This window comes from Grammomys surdaster, unplaced genomic scaffold (assembly GCF_004785775.1).
Source record: "Grammomys surdaster isolate TR1022 unplaced genomic scaffold, NIH_TR_1.0 130, whole genome shotgun sequence".
In the NCBI taxonomy this organism is placed as follows: Eukaryota; Metazoa; Chordata; class Mammalia; order Rodentia; family Muridae; genus Grammomys; species Grammomys surdaster.
Genome location: NW_021604588.1, coordinates 8,387,610 through 8,405,618, shown reverse-complemented (window position 1 = coordinate 8,405,618; position 18,009 = coordinate 8,387,610). Strand labels below are relative to the sequence as shown.

Genomic DNA, 18,009 nt, shown 5'->3' with positions numbered 1-18,009 from the left:
CTCTCTCTCTCTCTCTCTCTCTCTCTCTCTCTCTCTCTCTCTCTCTCCCTCTCTCTCTCTCCCTCTCTCAAAAAGAAAACCCACAAGAAACAAAAATCAAAGTTAAGAACCAGTAAGACAAAGATATTCCAAAATGAAAGGAAAAGCAGACTAAAAGGTGATGAAGTTTGTTTTATATTGGGCAATACTCCTGAGCATGGGGTCTGTCCTGGAGTGTGTTGCTATACCTAATGATGCTCCATTGAAGAAAACTGATTTTTTCCTTTGCCAGTAGGTATCAACTACAAATAATTCCTAGGTTAGGGATGAGACCCTGTGTCTGCATCCTCCTCTCACTTCTGGGACCCCCATCTAGCTTGAACCTATGCAGGTCTTGTGCTTGGTACCACAGTGTCTGTGAGTTCATATGTACATCCATCCAGTTTTGTCTGGAAGACATTGTCTACTGGGAGTCATTCATGATACTGTTAATAACCAAAAGTGGTAGGTAAATTTTTGAAATTGAAACACTCAATAAGGAGACAGCCATCTAGTAGGGAAGGGTGTTGTACTTTGGAATCACCTGGAAAACTTAAAAATATTGGTGTATGCACATATCTAGAAGTGTCGCTTAACAGTTAAAATCTATCTTTTTAGCCTCTTAATGCACTACAGAACATTTTGAATATTAATAACTGATTTCCAAGAGCACAAGGCCAATTGGAACCTGATTTATGAGAAAAGCCTTGGACTCTTCTCATAAAGAACTGTTGAAAGACAGACTGTTAGACTAGTCAATGCTAAAGGGACAGGAGCCAATGAATTTTTGGTCCAATGGAAAACAGCTTCATATTATAGAGTGTTGTCTGCAGTGTAGATAGTATGTTCTTGCAGAATTTTGTGGTATGCTAACCATACACATCACCAAGAATCATTCCTTAAAGGTTAAATAAAAATCATACTTGTTACTATAGGAGAAAGAAAAAGTGTTTTAGAGAAAGAATAATAACTGCTCTGTATCATCCAGTCTGAGTGATCTCTAGAGAGGACAGGCTAGAAAATATTTCATGTGCTGTGCCTGAGACAGAATGCTAGACCGGGGTGGGGGATGTCACTTTCTTAATTAAGATCCTAATTAGGAAGTTTTTCTAATTCTAATAAACTTTTTATTTTAATTAAAATTTGACTTATTTTCAGGTTGGAGGTTTATATATTAATGCCACAACCAAAATTCAATGTCAGGGCCAATTTTGGGGGGACTTTTTCCTTACCTTTTCCTCCAAGAGCTTTACACTCTTCATATTAAATTTAAGTCTTTAGTGGATTAAGACTTAATTCTTGTATATGGCACAAGATAAGGGTCCAACATCAGATACTATTTATTGAGGACTCCATCCTTCAGCCATTTTATGTTCCTGGTACCATACCAGGGTAGACCTACCATCTCTGGGTAAAATTATTCCTGAAACCTCCCTTGCATTTCATTGATATTTGGTTTGTTTTCAGTCCTCCCTGTCATCACGTTACAATGGGTGATGCATCTACTCTTCTTTCTCTGCATTGATTTGGCTACTTGGCAACTAATTTTCCATTTTTGGAGGGGGGAGCATTGCCTATTCCTATTGAGAGCTCTTTCACTGACACATTTAGTGGTTACATGGTTATGTCCGATAGCTGTGCATTAAATGGCTCTTGATCCTTATTCTCTAGTGTGAGTTTAGGTGTTCTGTGGTAAGACTTGACTTCAATTGCCCTGCTGGCATTTCTCTAGGTTGAGTCTACACTCATGAAACTGCAGTCATCCACACCTGCAGATTGCACTTAGTTTTTCAGTGGTATATAGACACATACCTGGTAAGGACATCTGGACAACTTTAGGCTGAAATGCTCCAAAAGCATAATAGCTGGCTGTAAAAAGCCATGGACACTGTGGTTGAACCACAGAACTTCTAGTTTTAATCCTATGAACTTCACCACTACAATCCAATTTTCTTCTTTTATTCTTCATTTATTCTCTGTTTTAGGAGATTGTCACATGGTATTATGAATATCACTGAACTGTAATAATTGATTCCTTTGGGTTTTGTTTTCTCTGTGGTCCTTAGGAGTTTAAAGCTGAAATCCTATTGGATACATACTCAGGCCTGTTAAGTGAACAATCCATGATCTTGGCCATGAACTCCAGGTATGTAAACTATAATGTTCCCTGAAATCTTGCAAACGTTATAGATTTTAAAACATAAAGACAAGAAGTTAATTATTCACAATTCATTCAGCCTATTTCGGCAAGCATAGTTTCTCTCTTAGGGTCTCTCTTAGACATTCTGGATTGCATGGATAATCAGATAATTTTTGGCCAATGGCAGTCATGTTTCTTTTGCAATCAAGTTGAAGATGCTTACTAATACCAGAAATATTTACATGTATAAAGCATAGTACCATTGGCTAGAGAAATGTAGTAAGAATACTGCTCAATTACCTGAGACACAGTGTGGATTTGTGGATTTTCCTGGATATGTAATCAGTCTATGACTGTATTTCTAGGAAAACATATTCTGATTTCTAAGCAACCACACACCATATTTTCAAAGAATTTCATTCTATTGTACTTAATGCATAATTGTTAAGATATTATTGAAACTCCTGTACCATATAAAGTCCAAAACTGCATCTCATGCTTAGTATTCTAAGAAAACTCCAATCAGGTTAGGTTGCATTTGAAGTCTCACTGACTTAGTTATTCTATTCCTTTTTCTTGTCAGTTTTGTTGATCCTCTGATACAGTTTGAATCACAATTGAGGATAATAGAGCTATCGTTCAAAAAGGTATTTTCCATGCCAAGTCTTAGCAGAGTGAAAGCAATGGGGAAGACCTCTGAGGACATTGAGGACCTGGAGGTAGGCTCTTTCTTCCTTTACTAATGACATGGTCTTGGCATACACTGCAGCAACCTGCACAGTGTACATCTGTGCTTAGAATTTGTCTGTATTTTCATTGTTCTACCCTGTAATATTTTTCTCACTTATCCATATCCCTAAAATCTTCATAACTGTAGTCACTGAATTTAACAGATAGTACAAGGCTTATAGGAATAAATGAGTGAAGATAGTTTGAGCTAATTGGTTCAGCAAGAGAAAAGAACTTGTTGGGAACTACTGAAAGCAGGGAGGGGGAAGACAGAAAAATGCAGGTAAGAAACATCCTAAGATCAGCAACATTTGTGGCTTCTGTCTTGTCTACATTACTACATCATGTATGTGAGCCATAAACCGGAGCTGCAACTGGTGCAGGATGCTAATGGGTGATAGAAGATGCCAGTGAGTGATAGAAGGTGATAGTGAGTGATAGAAGATGCCAGTGAGTGATAGAAGATGCCAGTGAGTGATGGAAGATGCCAGTGAGTGATAGAAGATGCCAGTGAGTGATAGAAGATGCCAGTGAGTGATGGAAGACTCCAGTGAGTGATAGAAGATGCCAGTGAGTGATAGAAGACTCCAGTGAGTGATAGAAGACTCCAGTGAGTGATAGAAGATGCCAGTGAGTGATAGAAGATGCCAGTGAGTGATAGAAGACTCCAGTGAGTGATAGAAGACTCCAGTGAGTGATAGAAGATGCCAGTGAGTGATAGAAGATGCCAGTGAGTGATAGAAGATTCCAGTGAGTGATAGAAGACTCCAGTGAGTGATAGAAGATGACAGTGAGTGATGGAAGATGCCAGTGAGTGATAAGACTCCAGTGAGTGATAGAAGACTCCAGTGAGTGATAGAAGATGCCAGTAAGTGATAGAAGATGCCAGTGAGTGATAGAAGATGCCAGTGAGTGATAGAAGAAGCCAGTGAATGATAGAAGAAGCCAGTGAATGATAGAAGATGCCAGTGAGTGATAGAAGATGCCAGTGAGTGATAGAAGACTCCAGTGAGTGATAAAAGATGTCACTCAATGGTAGAAAATGCCAGTGAGTGATAGAAGGTGATAGTGAGTGATAGAAGATGACAGTGAGTGATAGAAGATGCCAGTGAGTGATAGAAGATGCTAATGAGTGTAGTCTTAGCAGAAGATCCACCTGCTCATTGCCTTTCTCACACTCAGTTTACAGATAGAAACTAGGACACTTAAATGCAAAGCTATACATGTTTGGTAAAATTTTAATTAAGGTTGCCTGATTACACATTTTTGCTTTGTGTTTCAGAATTTATACCAAAATATTTTCAATATATTTGAAGACACTCTTCTTATTTTAGTGTCTAAAGACTTCTACAAGATACAAATCTTAAAGGTAAAAGCAAGCCAAGTGTTTTCATTACAAATATAAAGAGTTTAGAACATTCTGCTTATTTCTGATTGGCCATATTTGTCTCTTCAGCTAGTACTAGAATGTTGAAATTTTTTTTCTAGATTTCCAATGATGTGAAATTACCGAATTAACCATTTCCTTTATTTAAGTTGTTAAAAGAGTAAGTTTTATGAAATATTATTTATAGCCAATAGACTTCATCTGAGAAGTCAAGTCTTGTACAGAAATTATGAGAGTGTGGAGGAGGGCAGTAAAGAACAGTATTGGTGTAAGCTCCCTTCCAGTCTATACAATAATGGCAACTCTGTGATGATGCCTGTTTGTGCTATGTTGACCACTGCTGGAGTTAAGGACTCTGTCATAGCTTGATTTCTGTTGCTGTGTTAAACACCTTAATCAAAAGCATCTTAGGAGAGGAAGGGGTTTATTTGACTTACAATCGAAGGTTATAATCTGTAATTGCAAGGTAGTTATGCTGGCAGGAACTCAAGACAGATACTTACACCATATCTGCAGACAAGAGCAAAACGAAATAAATATGTCCTGGTTCCCTGCTTGCTAGGTTGCTTGTGCTCAGCTAGCTCTCTTCATTTCCAGAGTTCAGGACCAATTGCTCAGGGAATGATGTCATCACAATGGGTTGTATCTTCCTGTATCACTCATCAATTCAATCAGTTCCTCATAGACATGTTTAGAGGCTTAGGAAATTTCTCAGTTGGGTCTCTTTTCCAGGTGCTTTGTGGTTATGTCAAGTTGACATTTAACAGAAACCAGCACACATGTCCATGTACAGCTTATCTTCATGTATGGCACTTGCTATGCTTTACTGTAACCATCAGCATTCATATATTAGATTCTCAGTTCTCCAACGCAATAGTGTTGAGAGCTTTAAGAGTTGGAAGGATCATAAGAAGTATTCCCTCAGCAATTAATTAATGCCATTGTCATAAGACTAAGTCATGGATAAAAAGAGGGACTTGCCTGCTTCCTTCTATTTCTCCTTTATACTCTCCCCCTCTGCTTTCCACAATGGTTCGTTGTAATTTTAGATAAAATGAGATCAAGTGTGAATTAATCAGTAGACAATGTTGCCTGCTTGGGTAAAGTTGGAAACTACAAAGAAGAGCTTTTTAGAAGTGGAAATACTGTGGTTCTAAAGCAGCTGCTATGTTTCCAACAGGAAATGGTCACTTGGATGAATGAGGACAGTTTTTACCAGCAAGAACGAGCAATGATGATCATCACCAGGGTGTTAATCTTTGCATCCAAGAGGGTCAAGAAATACGTAAGTCATTGACTTCAGTAATGCTGCCTACTCAAGACTGCCTTTCTAGAGAGCTGCTTGCCAGGTCTTAGGTCTTGAGATCACTGACGTCGGCTTAGTACTAATGGACCGGGAGGCAGGGTAATATGGAAAGAGTCAACAGCCTCCATGACTGTGAATCGATGAGAGTAGTGCTTTTTTCTAGTGATTGATTAAACTGTATTCTATTTTACACACATACAATGGGCATGGCAAAACCCTGATTTTTGCTGACTATTTAGACTCTTCTCTGTTGACCCAGTGTTATTTGTAATATCACAGATATTTCATTCTTGCTTTATTTCCTGTCTTCTAAAATATTTTATTTTTGTTTTAAATGCATACAATTAATTGTGAGGGTTCTCATCAAATGCTATGGCTTGCAGAGTTAACAATCCTCACGAGGTAAGAAGGAAATCTGGTTCAACAGGACTCAGTTGACAGTGTAAGCTCAAACCTGTAGAGTCTGACCCTGGGAAGTTTATTGTAAGCATATTGAAGCATAGCATAATTTGGGAAAGAGTTTTCTGGTGTGATACATAGGATTATCTGGATAATCTGTACTTGATTATCCCCCAAGAACAAGAGGCGTAACTATATCAAAACCCTTCTCAAAGTTTGTATCAACTCCCCCAGGAAGATGGGTTCTAGAAATGGGCTACCTGTATTATTGTAAGGGCCTAGGGAAAATCTGTGTGGTCTGATCATACAGAAAGTGTAGAGGTCATCTATGCTACTAGCCATCTCTATCCTGGTTTGGGGAGCTTGGGGCAGCCCCTGGCCAATACAGATAACACAATAGTCACCTAGTCTGTTATGTATCTCTCTCTGGTTGTACTTGTGGGAGCTTGAGGGAACCTCTGGCCATCCAGATAACACAAATGTCACCTAGACCACTAGCCACTTCACGCTAGCCCTGTAAGTCTGATATACTCCTGTTAAGTTCATTACCCCATTTTTCTTTACTAAAATTGCATTCTGTTTGCCTAGGGATCTTCATTGGACTTTTAAAATGCTGTGTCCCATTGATGTCTCAACAGATGTAGATTTATTTTACTCTCCTAAAGGAGATTCATGCTTCATGGTTTCATGCTTCATAGATTGTCATTTCTACTTTCCAGTTGAATTTATTTTTTCTACCTCACACAACACAAAGTGAACTGGACGTGCTTAGGGGAGTGACTATTAGGAGAAAGGCATGAATAGCTAAGGTTCAGAAGCACATGGTCTGTATTCTTAGGGTGTGCATTTTTTTTGTATTTTCTATAGCTTTGCAAATACTGGGATATCACTACACTTAACTGTTAAATTTCCTATGGAAAGTGAAGAGATGTCCTAACTGTCAAACTTTGCTGAAACCAAGTTTGCTTTGAATACAACATTGCTTTCTTTCTCAAAAATCTCACCCTGTAAACATCTCCCTCCTGCGGGTGCTTACATCAAGATTACTTTTCCAATTTATCCTCTAAGTAACTTTCAAATGTGCCCCACTAGTTGTTCATTTAATTACTTAAATGAGGCTTAGAATTAAGAATAGTTCATCTCTAATATATTTTCTGTGCAACCCCTAACATGGTATCCACCCAGTAATTATTTCATTCCAATCACTTATCCGCTCTCTGTTTAATCACACATTTCTCTCTGAATATATTGGTATAGTCCACTAAGTGGCACCCAGGGAGCAGGTGAGACATTTGGAGTTTTGTCTTAAGCGACTATCCCTTCTCTCTTTCCCTTACTGTAGCCTAGGACATGTTCCTTTGCCTATAGGAAACTTCAGGTGTGAAAAACAATCTCATACCTTCAGGTGTGAATCCGATGTCAAACATTGTTAGTTTCAACACGCTAAGAAATATTCAGAGGCAGATGCTCACAACTAGCCATTGAACTGATCATGGGGTTCTCAATGGAGGAGTTAGAGTGAAGACTGAAGGAGCTGAAAGGGTTTGCGGCACCATGAGGAGAGCAACAATACCAACCAACCACAGCTCCCAGGGTCTAAACCACCAGCCTGGGAGCACTTAGGGAGGGATCCAGGGCTTCAGCTGAATAGTAAGAGTGGAGGGCCCTGCTGGGCATAGGTGGAAGATGAGATCCTTGACCTCATGAAGGCTGGGGGCCCCAGGGGGTGGGAATTTTGAGGGTGGGGAAGTGGGAGTGAGGGGGTAGGTAGGGGTTACATCCACAGAGAAGGAGGAGGAGGGGTGAGGGGATAGGGGGTTCCTGGGTGGGTGGGGGATGGGGTAAAGGGACAACATATGAAATGTAAATAAAACATCCAATAAACAAAAAAAAAAGAAAGAAAGAAAGAAAAAAGAAAATCCACCTAGTTCTATTTGTTATTTAATAGTACCCAGCTCTGTGGTGGGTTGCAGTCATAACTCCAGCCACCAGGTGGCAGCCCATCAACACTTTTCAGAGCACTGCTAGCTATCCAGCTGCTCGTCTTGATCATGAGGACATAAACTTCATTAAGTCAGCATTGTTCTAAAAATAGTGTTATAGAAAAATGCTTGTCAGCGGAAAAATATAAATCATATACTATGTATGTAACTACATAATCCAAACTACTGATAATAAATTAAAACTTGGGCTTCCTACATGTCTGCTATGTCTAGCTCAGTATCTTAGCACAAAAAATATTTGCTCTGTCCTCTCATTAAGTTATTTATAAAGTTATATATTCTGTGTTAAAATGCTGTCCAGATACTAGACAGTTACTTTATTTTATAAACAACTCTTGCATAGGTCATTCCAAGCTTCAGAGGCTCAAAGAATCTTGACTACCATTTGTCTCTTACTAAAATACTTTTAAAATGGTGATTCCCCTCACATACTCTACAAATACTTGTTTATTCAATTAAATGGGACAGATTTCTTCAGATAGAAACATGTCATCCTAGATCAGCTAGGATTGTCATATTGTGCCATTCATAGAAAGATTGTTCCTGTCTTTGTTCCTTTGGCACATTGAAAGATGAATGTATTGCTATTGGCCTCCTAAAAGGACAAAAATGAGAGAGCAGAAGATAAGACTGCAGTGTGCAAAATGGCCAATGAGTAGAACAGGTCCCCATGGAGTTCAAATGGAGCAGAGACTGTTCTGGCAATGATCAGTCAGGGAAAAGTCAAAGGAAGAATTTGGGCTAGATCTTACATATTGTTATTTATTGATGTCTAACACATTATCCTATTTGGGGTGTTGTTCATAAACTACATAACAAACTTAATATTAGCAGTTTTAGACAACAGGAATATTTATCCAGCGGTTTCTGTTATCAAGGGTCTAAGTATAATTACTAGACGCCAGTGGTTGTGGTTTGTAAGGTTCTCATGAGATTGAGAACCTCTCAGCCTAAAGGCTGACTGAGGTTAAAGGGAACCCAATGATCAGCTCAGTGAATTTGTCCTTTGTAGGCCTCCATCTCTCCTGATTCAGTCCTCTCTATAAGACTGCCATCGTAGATTTTTATCCCTCTGGAGCCATAAGCTGAAATAAACTTCTCTGTCTTAAAAAAATCGGATCAGGGTTTTGAGTTCCCATTGGCACGCTGTCCACATTTACCTTCCTTCCTTTCCAGCGCCTTCACAAGATGGCAGTGTGCTAACTAGTCAATTGTGTGTATACACAGCAATACAAGGAACTGATGAAGGGTTTTCCCTGCTAAACTTCTCAAAGAGAGACTAAATAGAAAATGATGACCAATACACCAAAACCATGTATCTAGGCTAATAACCACTCATCTTAGGAACAAGTAATATCTTACCAGCTCTGCAAGACAAAGGTTGATGAAGCAGTTTTTCCTTAAAAAACTATATCCCACAAGAGTGATAAAGCGTACTCACATCTTCACCAAAAAACACAGCTCCATTTATCTCTCGACCCACTTCTGTAGCTGCATTTAGTCCAGCCAGACACATTATTCAAGATAAAAGTCTAAATATTCGATTAGCTATTGTGTTAAAGAAAGTATGGGGAGAAATGCATAAACTGACAATAGCTTGGAAATTGGAAGCACATCCTTTGATGATTTTGTTCCTTTTTTTTTTAAGATTTATTTATTTATTTTGTGTACGTGAGTACACTGTCACTCTTCAGACACACCAGAAGAGGGCATCAGATCCCAATAAAGATGGCTGTGAGCCACCATGTGGTTGCTGGGAATTGAACTCAGGGCCTCTGGAAGAGAGGGGTTTGTTCTTGTGGGGTTTCAACAATCCATTTCTCTGGTAAGAGTCAACCAACTCTAGGAAGAAAATAGTTTCACAATTCATACATAGAGTCATTTACAGTGTTTTTCACAGGAAAATCGAAGCTTTACAATAGTTTGGAAATCTTCAGAGCTTCAGTCATGAACTGAACACCAGCAGGAAATTCCTGCAGGTCTCTTGTTTATTGGAATCTCACTCCTCCACAGAAGCCTTTGCTACCCACCATTGCTACCTGGATTAGGAAATATAAACTAAGGTTGAATTACTATTACTTCAAGCAACTTTCTAGGAACTTCTCCCTACATTATCTCTTGTTTTCTTACTTTCATTCCACAGGACAGGAAGTTGAGACTCATCAGCAGAGCCAGGATCTGTGTACAGGTTTTAAGTCAGTGGTTCCCTTAACACTGCAACCCTTTATTAACACAGTACCTCATGCTGTGGTGACCTCCACCACAAAATTATTTTCACTGCTACTCCATAACTGTGATTTTACTGCTGTTATGAATCATAATGTAAATATTTTTGGAGCTAGAGGTTAGCCAAATTGCTGGCGACCCACAGTTTGAGAATGGCTGTTGAGTGTTACTCTCCTACTTAAGAGGATCCAGTGTAAACTTTAAATGTTGATTACCCAAAGCTAATGCACTTTGCCCTTTGTTTTCCAATTAGCCGAGTATCGATGCTCCGTCTTTAGGTCTCCTGGCTGCAGAGCTCTCCCTCTTCTGTTCCCATAATGACCCCGAAATCATACAGCAAGCAATGGCAGGGATGAATTGTGTCCTCTACATCGCCTTGTGTCAGAACTGTAAGAACAGATCTCCATCTTTTTCTGCTCTTAAGAAGTTGTTCTAATTATTTGACTTTTGATGAAGCTTCTATGTCTATGATATATTTGTAAATCCTACTCCAAGGTCCGTGACTTCATTTTCTTAAAATATGGCTTTAAAAATTACTTAACTCTTGTCAAGGAAAATTTGTAATTAAAAGTTGGTACTTCAAAATCTTTACAGCTTTGAGATACATCTACACTTCTTTGGTTACTGTTGAATAACGATGGAGATAAGAATGACAAGTAGTGTCAGGAAGAGAGGGGAAGGAAAAATGTTGTAAATGAAGCACTTAGTAGAGGCATGCTTTCCTTCTCGTGGTTATTATAAAGATTCAAGTAGCTGACAGAGGCCGTATTGAATACCCTTACAACTATAAACCAGTATCTAAAATCTAATAACTCACAAGTAATGTAGGAAGGTTTTGTCTTATTAGAAAGGAAAAACTATCCTTGGATTATGTAATCTTTATTTAAGATTTTGAAATGCAAGCTAACTGGGGTAACTAGTTCCAAGTACTTTAATTGTTCATTGAAACAAACCTGAAGATGCCCTCTAAGAATAAAAAAAAACCACAGCATTCAACAAGGCATATTTAAGAATGCCTGGCAACCAATAAAAATTATAGTCCATTCAGGTGCAGTGATGTACATCTGTAATCTCAGCCCTTGGGAAGCATATGGAAGAGGATTTTGAATTCAAGACCAGACTGGGTTATGTAGTCAGATCCTGTCTTTAAGGAAAAACAAATAAGAATAAGAATATCTATCTATCTATCTATCTATCTATCTATCTATCTATCTATATATACACATTGCATGAAAAGAAAGAGTAAACTACTACCCACTATGAGAATAAAAAACAGCCAAAACTTATTTTAACAAATCCAACAGATACTGTAACTAGCAGAGAGGTATGTTAAAAATAATTATTACAAAAATTTTGAAAAGACATATAATGTCCCACTACTCAGAAATCTGAGGCAGGAAGATCATGAGCTTGATGCATGCTGGGTTGTATAAACCAATAAGAAGAAAAGAGAGAAAGAAGGCTGGGAAGAAAAGAGGGGAAGAATGGGAAGGGAAAAGAGAGAAGAGAGGAAGAGAGGAATCCTTGAATGCATACTGAACTTTTAGAGGACAATACACTATCTGAAATGAAAAACACTTGGGCAAGAATTAACAGCAATTAGACACTGCAGAAAAAATGGTCTGTGATTTACTGAAATAGTACTTACCAATGGTCAAGTGCAGAAATAATACTAAACAAGGCACAATGATTAAATTTTATGAATTCTATAAGAGCTACAACTTATATATCCCCCTAACTTAATAAAGTACAAAAATATAAAGAAAGGACAATAAAGAGACATCTCAGTTAAATTATTTATCACTAGAGATAAGGATTTGAAAGACTTAAATTAGAAACTAGAATTCTTTACCTATAATAGATTTCTCATTAGAAACAATGAAAGTCTGAGGCAATGAAATAGAGAAAGGAAAATTACCATCTTTTTGTTCTCTAACCAAAAATGCCTTTCAAAAACAAATTCAGTAAAGATATCTTTCAGATATGCAAATGTTCTTTATTAGCAGATTTGCATTGCAAAAAATGTTATAGGAAATTCCTCAAAAAAAACAAAGCCATGGTGTGGAAATTTAGATTTTTCTCTAACTAAAGGAATGAACTACTAGAAATTGAAACTACATAAACAGTTAACAGAACACAAAATTATATTTTTTCCTCTTATCTTAAATCTCTTTGAGCGATACCCAGTTATTTATGGCAAAGATAAAATAATATAGAAGCAAAATGAATAAGATTAAATGAATTAAAGTCTGAAAATGATAAGCATATTAATACTTTTAAAGATTTTTTTTTTTTACTAGGCACAAAATCAGGAAAAATCCCATGGAAATAAACTTATGTTATCTGAAAATGTATCATATAAAACTTAACACAGCAGTTAAGATAATGTCCAGAGTAACATATAAATAACTAGAGTGGAGATAAAGTCAATTCACAAGATATCCTTAATCCAAATACAGTCTATTAAAAGGAAAATAAAAAGAAACTAGGTGAGAAAGACAGAAAACTTCAATTAACTCCAATATAATAAATAAAAATTTCTAACTATCCCCAAGTAAAAGGCAGAGATTGGTGGAGTAGACAAAATGCAAGACTCAGCTATATACTATCTACAAGAAACTTGTTTAAATAAGAAAACACAAATAATTGTTAAAAAATAGCAAAATATACTAATTGTAATCAAAAGAAAATCAGTTATGGGCTATATTAATATTAAAAGATAAATTTCAGAGCAAAAACTGTTTCTGGGGGAGAAAGAAGTATTTTGTAATACTGAATTAATGGAACAGTAAGTAGATATAATAGTTTTAAAAACTTGGGTGTCTGAAAACAAAAAAAAAATTCTATCATAAAAATAGGAATAAGTTTACAAAAAGTAGAAGGGTAAGAATAAACAGACAGTTCCACCATTACAGTCAGAGACTTCAACAGCCTTCATTCAGCAGTCTGTAAGCACATGGAAAATCATTTAAGGATATACACTTGAACCATCATTACTTATTGGACATTTACAGAACCCTGAACTAGCAACAAAAAGATTAACCATGACATAGACCCTATTTTAAGCTAAAAAGGAGGAGGAAGAGGAAAAGGAGGAGGAGGAGGAGGAGGAGTAGGAGGAAAAGGAGGAGGAGGAGAAATTATTTTCTGACAAAATGGTCCTAAATTAGAAATCAAAATAACAAATACATGAACACCCCCTCCCCCCGCCAAACCATTTGGAAGCAGAATAATCCGATTCCAGATAACCTGCAGAACAAATAGGAAAGATACAGGAAATGCGTTCTGAATGGAATGAGAAGGAAAATCTAATGTGTCAAAATGTGTGGCATGCTGATAAAGGAGTCCTGAGGAAAAACTCATAGGCCTGTCTTGGAATGGAGAAAAAGTTTCAGTCCTGGGTAGCCGTCATCTGGAAAAAGAAGAACAAACAAAGCCAAGGCAAGCAGGAAAAGGGAACCAACAAAGATAAGATTGAAATAAAAGTTAATAGAAATTGGGGGGGGGTGAAATGTAAGGAGGAAGGAGTGACAGATTCTTTTGGGATAATCATGGAGACAAGAAGAGAGAAACCTCGAATTGCTAGTGTTAAACAAGACTCCATTTAAGAACTTTATAAGCTCTGGATCCATATCGCCTTAAGTTTTTATGAGAATTGACTGTGAGCGCAGTGTTGAGTAACCAGAGTATCGTAGGCATCGAGAACTGGGTGGGAAACTGAAAGTACCAACATCTTCTGTGAAAGCTGTAGTCAAATGAAAAGCTTCTACCTTTTTTTTTTTTAACACAGCGAATGTTGTAAAAATCAAATCTTCTAAGCTGAGTGAGGAAGAAAACCACAAGATTATAATGTCTGATGTTGAATCGCTAGCCAAGATCACGCAAGGAGAGAAAACCAAAATTGCCCAGGTACCCTTGCTCCAGCCTCAGCTTCATTCTGTGGTGTTTGTCAAAATGTAGCATTACCTTTAGTAGGAATTTATTTCCTCAAAGTTAATGTTTTCAATAAGAAAGTTTCCTTTTCTTAATTCAGAAAGACAAACAACTGGATGACTCATACATGTGGTTCCCTGTGTTTTATGCCACTTAATAATTGTGTTCCCCATCCTCAAATATAGCAATTTTAAGATATACTATTTGTCTTAAAGTGTAAACTAAGGTGTTTCTTAGTTATATTTTTATATTTGGGCAACTTCCATTTTTTTTGACAAAATTAAGGGAGTCAACAATTCAATCTTTTCTAAAATGTGGTAATTCCCCCTCACGAATATCAGAATGACATTGTAAGTTAGATTTTATTTTTAAAAAAACTATAAAGTTTTACATAAAGGCTTTCACATACTTATGCGTGCCTATAACCCCAGCACTCAGTTCAAGGCCAGCTTGAGTTGCATCAGATATCCTGTTCTCAAGGTGAAAGGAAAAAAAAATAACCTGTTTACAGGATGTGCTATTAAGCCTTAGTATTAAGCAAATAAATTTTAACCTATTCTAATCTAGAGAAACCATAATTCTATATACTCTTTCATTCTTCACAGTTCACGCTTTTTACCTAGAACCCTATGAGGCCAAACTAGGCTGACAAGTGATTAACTTTCAGATGTAAGTACTGAGTCAACAGCTCAGCGTAAATTCTAGAAAGGAGCCTCAGGCTAGCTTATCTCCTAGGACGGGAAGATTAAAGGCATTCCTCCTTCCAAACCCCATATATAGAGCAGTGGTTCTCTTCCCAAGACTGACAGGGTTAGAACTGTGGAAGGCTAGAGACGTGACAGAGCAATGCACTTAAATGATATCTATGCTCAAAGGACACGCCGGTGTTTGCCATATCCATACACCTGATGGTGCATCTTTACAAAGACAAGGGGTTTTCCTGCACACATAACCTCACCAGACTGATTATGAACATGTCTATTTCCATAAGGAAACTGAGAATCTATGTAAGTTTTCAAGCAAACCATTCTTCATCTACCCACTCTTCCTTCCAGTGCAACACCAGGCAACAGAACAGACTATCTGACTATTCCTCTCCAAGCGACTATCAGATGTCAACAGCTCCTCAGCTAGGGGTGGGACTTCCTACTGACTACCCCATTCCATGGTGGGATTTTGTAGAGATTCTCTCTCTCTCTCTCTCTCTCTCTCTCTCTCTCTCTCTCTCTCTCTCTCTCTCTCTCTCCCTCTCTCTCTCCTCTTTCTGAAAATAAAATGTATCCTTTCACCCTAGCTCCTCTAGCATCTCCTCTGAACCACATCTGTTTCTCACAATGTTAAAGATGTTTATGATAATATTTGGACACCAAAACTGTCTTAAAAGCAGAGGATAAATTTTCTGTACTAATACCTGGGGCTTTGATTATCATTGCACTAACACTACCACAAATACACTTTTTTTAAATCATTTTTTTAAATACAGAAAGTGGCTCCCATGGTTCATTTTGTGCTCCTGCCTGGTCCCTAGCATCCCCTGAAATGTCTAAGATTTGCTGTCTTGCTTACAATGGTGGTTACAAACATTCTTTTGGTTTCAGAGTGTGGGACAGATGTTACTTCCCCAATTGCTGACTGACTTTGTATGGACTCTCCTGAAAAAACTCTCCTCTCCTAACACTAAAATTGCGGTTGAGGCTGCATCCTTACTGAAGCTGACTTTGGAGTTTCATGCCCAGAAGATCACCAGGGTAATGCGCGTGGCAATGAGCTAAGAAGGACAGTATGCTCTCAACGTCTGCTTTTCAGCTTGTTTTCTATGGCTTTACTTCCCTGCCCCTTGCTCTTATTCCCTGAGTTTCTTTAATCAGATGAGGCTTTTGTGAAACATTTCAAATGGGGAAAATTGTAGAGACTGTTCTTATAAATATTCACTTACCAATCATGTTAAATTAGAACATTCTGCCATGTTTATTTTGTTGGCTTTTTAAAAGAGAAATATATTATTAAAAATACTTCTGTAATTGAAATCTCCCATGTAGCATTTAAGGAACATTTTCAAGGACTCTCAGCCTGAAGTGGCACTGGCTAAGGAATTTGTGTAGCCCGATAGAACACAAAGTACGGAACTATGTCTCATTCGAAGTTTGAAAATAGGAAGTTTCGTTAGCTACTCCATTTACTTTATGGCTTCCCTCTCTCAATTCCTTATGTCATTTTCATTTGCTATTAGATGTCTAAGTGAAAAGAAAACTTATTTTTATTATCAGTATATTTTGTCCATATATACATTGTATGGTGCCAGAATTGTGAATATAAGAATAATTAAATTAAATGCAGAATCAACAAAATAATGAAATGTGAATTGTGTATTCACACATGAATATGTATGTCAGTTTTACCAGGAGTTACACAAATTTAACTCAATTGATTTTAATTCACTTCTTGTCATTCACATACCTTATTAATAGTTTCTGCCTTCAATGCACTGACAAATAAGGAAAGATTGAAAAGAATGAATAGGTTGCCATGGTCTCACTATAACAGAATGCCTTTAGAATGAATAGTTTACAGTAAATCGATGTTGATTTCTTATGGTGGTTAATTATGAGAAGCCCAAGGCTTGTATCTAGCAAGGGCCTCCTTGCTGTATCATCTTGTGTTTGCAAGAGAACACTGCAAAACAAAGGAGGGGTCAAACTCATTCTCTTATCACAAAGTTACCCCCTCAATAATAAGCCCACTCCTAGGCATAACTATACTAACCTCTCATGAGCAGTGACGTCCCCTATCAGGACTAAGTCATCTCTTAAAGACTCCAGCCTGGGAGCACTTATGGAGGGATCCAGGGCCTTAGCTGAATATATAAGAGTGGAGGGCCCTGCTGGGCACAGGTGGAAGATGAGATCCTTGACCTCATGAAGGCTGGACGCCCCAGGGGGTGGGAGTTTTGAGGGTGGGGAGGTGGGAGTGGGGGGGTAGATAGAGGTTACATCCACAAAGAAGAAGGAGGAGGTGTGAGGGGATTGGGGGTTCCTGGGTGGGTGGGGGATGGGGTAAGGGGACAACATATGAAATGTAAATAAAACATCCAATAAAAAAATTAAAAAAAAAAAAAAAAGAAGACCTACAGAGTAAACTAACATGGACCGTGGGGGTACTCAGAGACTGAACCACCAACCAAAGAGTAAGCATGGGCTAGACCTAGCCCCTTCTCCCACATATATGGTGGATGTACAGCCTGGTCTTTATGTGGGATCCCCAACAACTCGGGGCTGGGGGTTGTCCTTGACTCTGTTGCCTGCCAGTGGATCCTGTTCCCCCAACTGGCCTGCCTTGTCTGATCTCAGTGGGAAAGAGGATACACCTAGTCCTGAGGTGACTTAAATATGCCAGGATGGGTTGATATGAGGTGGGAGTGGTTACTCATTCTTAAAGAAGAAGGCAAGTGGCTGTGTGAGGGGGCAGGGAAGGACCGGAAAGTGGGAGGCCTGGAGTCAGCATGTAAAGTGAATAAATAAATAAATTAAAGGAAAAAAAAAAGACTTCATATCTGAGGCTGATGAAATGACTCTGTGGGTAAAATGTTTGCTGAGCAATCATGGAGACATGAGTTTGATATCTAGAACCCATATAAAAGCAAGGCCCAGTGGAGTGTGTCTGTAACTCTAGCACTGGTGGGCTGAGACAGGTGGATTCCTGGGGCTCCTTTGCTTAGCCCAAAGAGCAAACCTTAGGCTCAAACATGCCCCAAATCAAACAATAAAGAAATGGTGTTTATGACATCAATCTCTGGCTTCCAAATTAACCTACACAGACACACACAGACTCTCTCTCTCTCTCTCTCTCTCTCTCTCTCTCTCTCTCTCTC

At 38.2% G+C, this 18,009-nt stretch overlaps 1 protein-coding gene across 1 annotated transcript in view; it reads left to right on the top strand.

The window, feature by feature from the left end:
* The window catches only part of Mroh9 (maestro heat like repeat family member 9), a 48,102-nt gene that overhangs the window by 4,323 nt on the left and 25,770 nt on the right, over positions 1 to 18,009 (top strand). Inside the window, exons 3-9 of the mRNA XM_028760217.1 lie at positions 2,085 to 2,164; positions 2,742 to 2,877; positions 4,170 to 4,256; positions 5,455 to 5,559; positions 10,462 to 10,597; positions 13,999 to 14,117; positions 15,740 to 15,889. Coding sequence (XP_028616050.1) covers positions 2,085 to 2,164; positions 2,742 to 2,877; positions 4,170 to 4,256; positions 5,455 to 5,559; positions 10,462 to 10,597; positions 13,999 to 14,117; positions 15,740 to 15,889 — 813 coding nt within the window. The remainder of the gene's footprint in view (positions 1 to 2,084; positions 2,165 to 2,741; positions 2,878 to 4,169; positions 4,257 to 5,454; positions 5,560 to 10,461; positions 10,598 to 13,998; positions 14,118 to 15,739; positions 15,890 to 18,009) is intronic.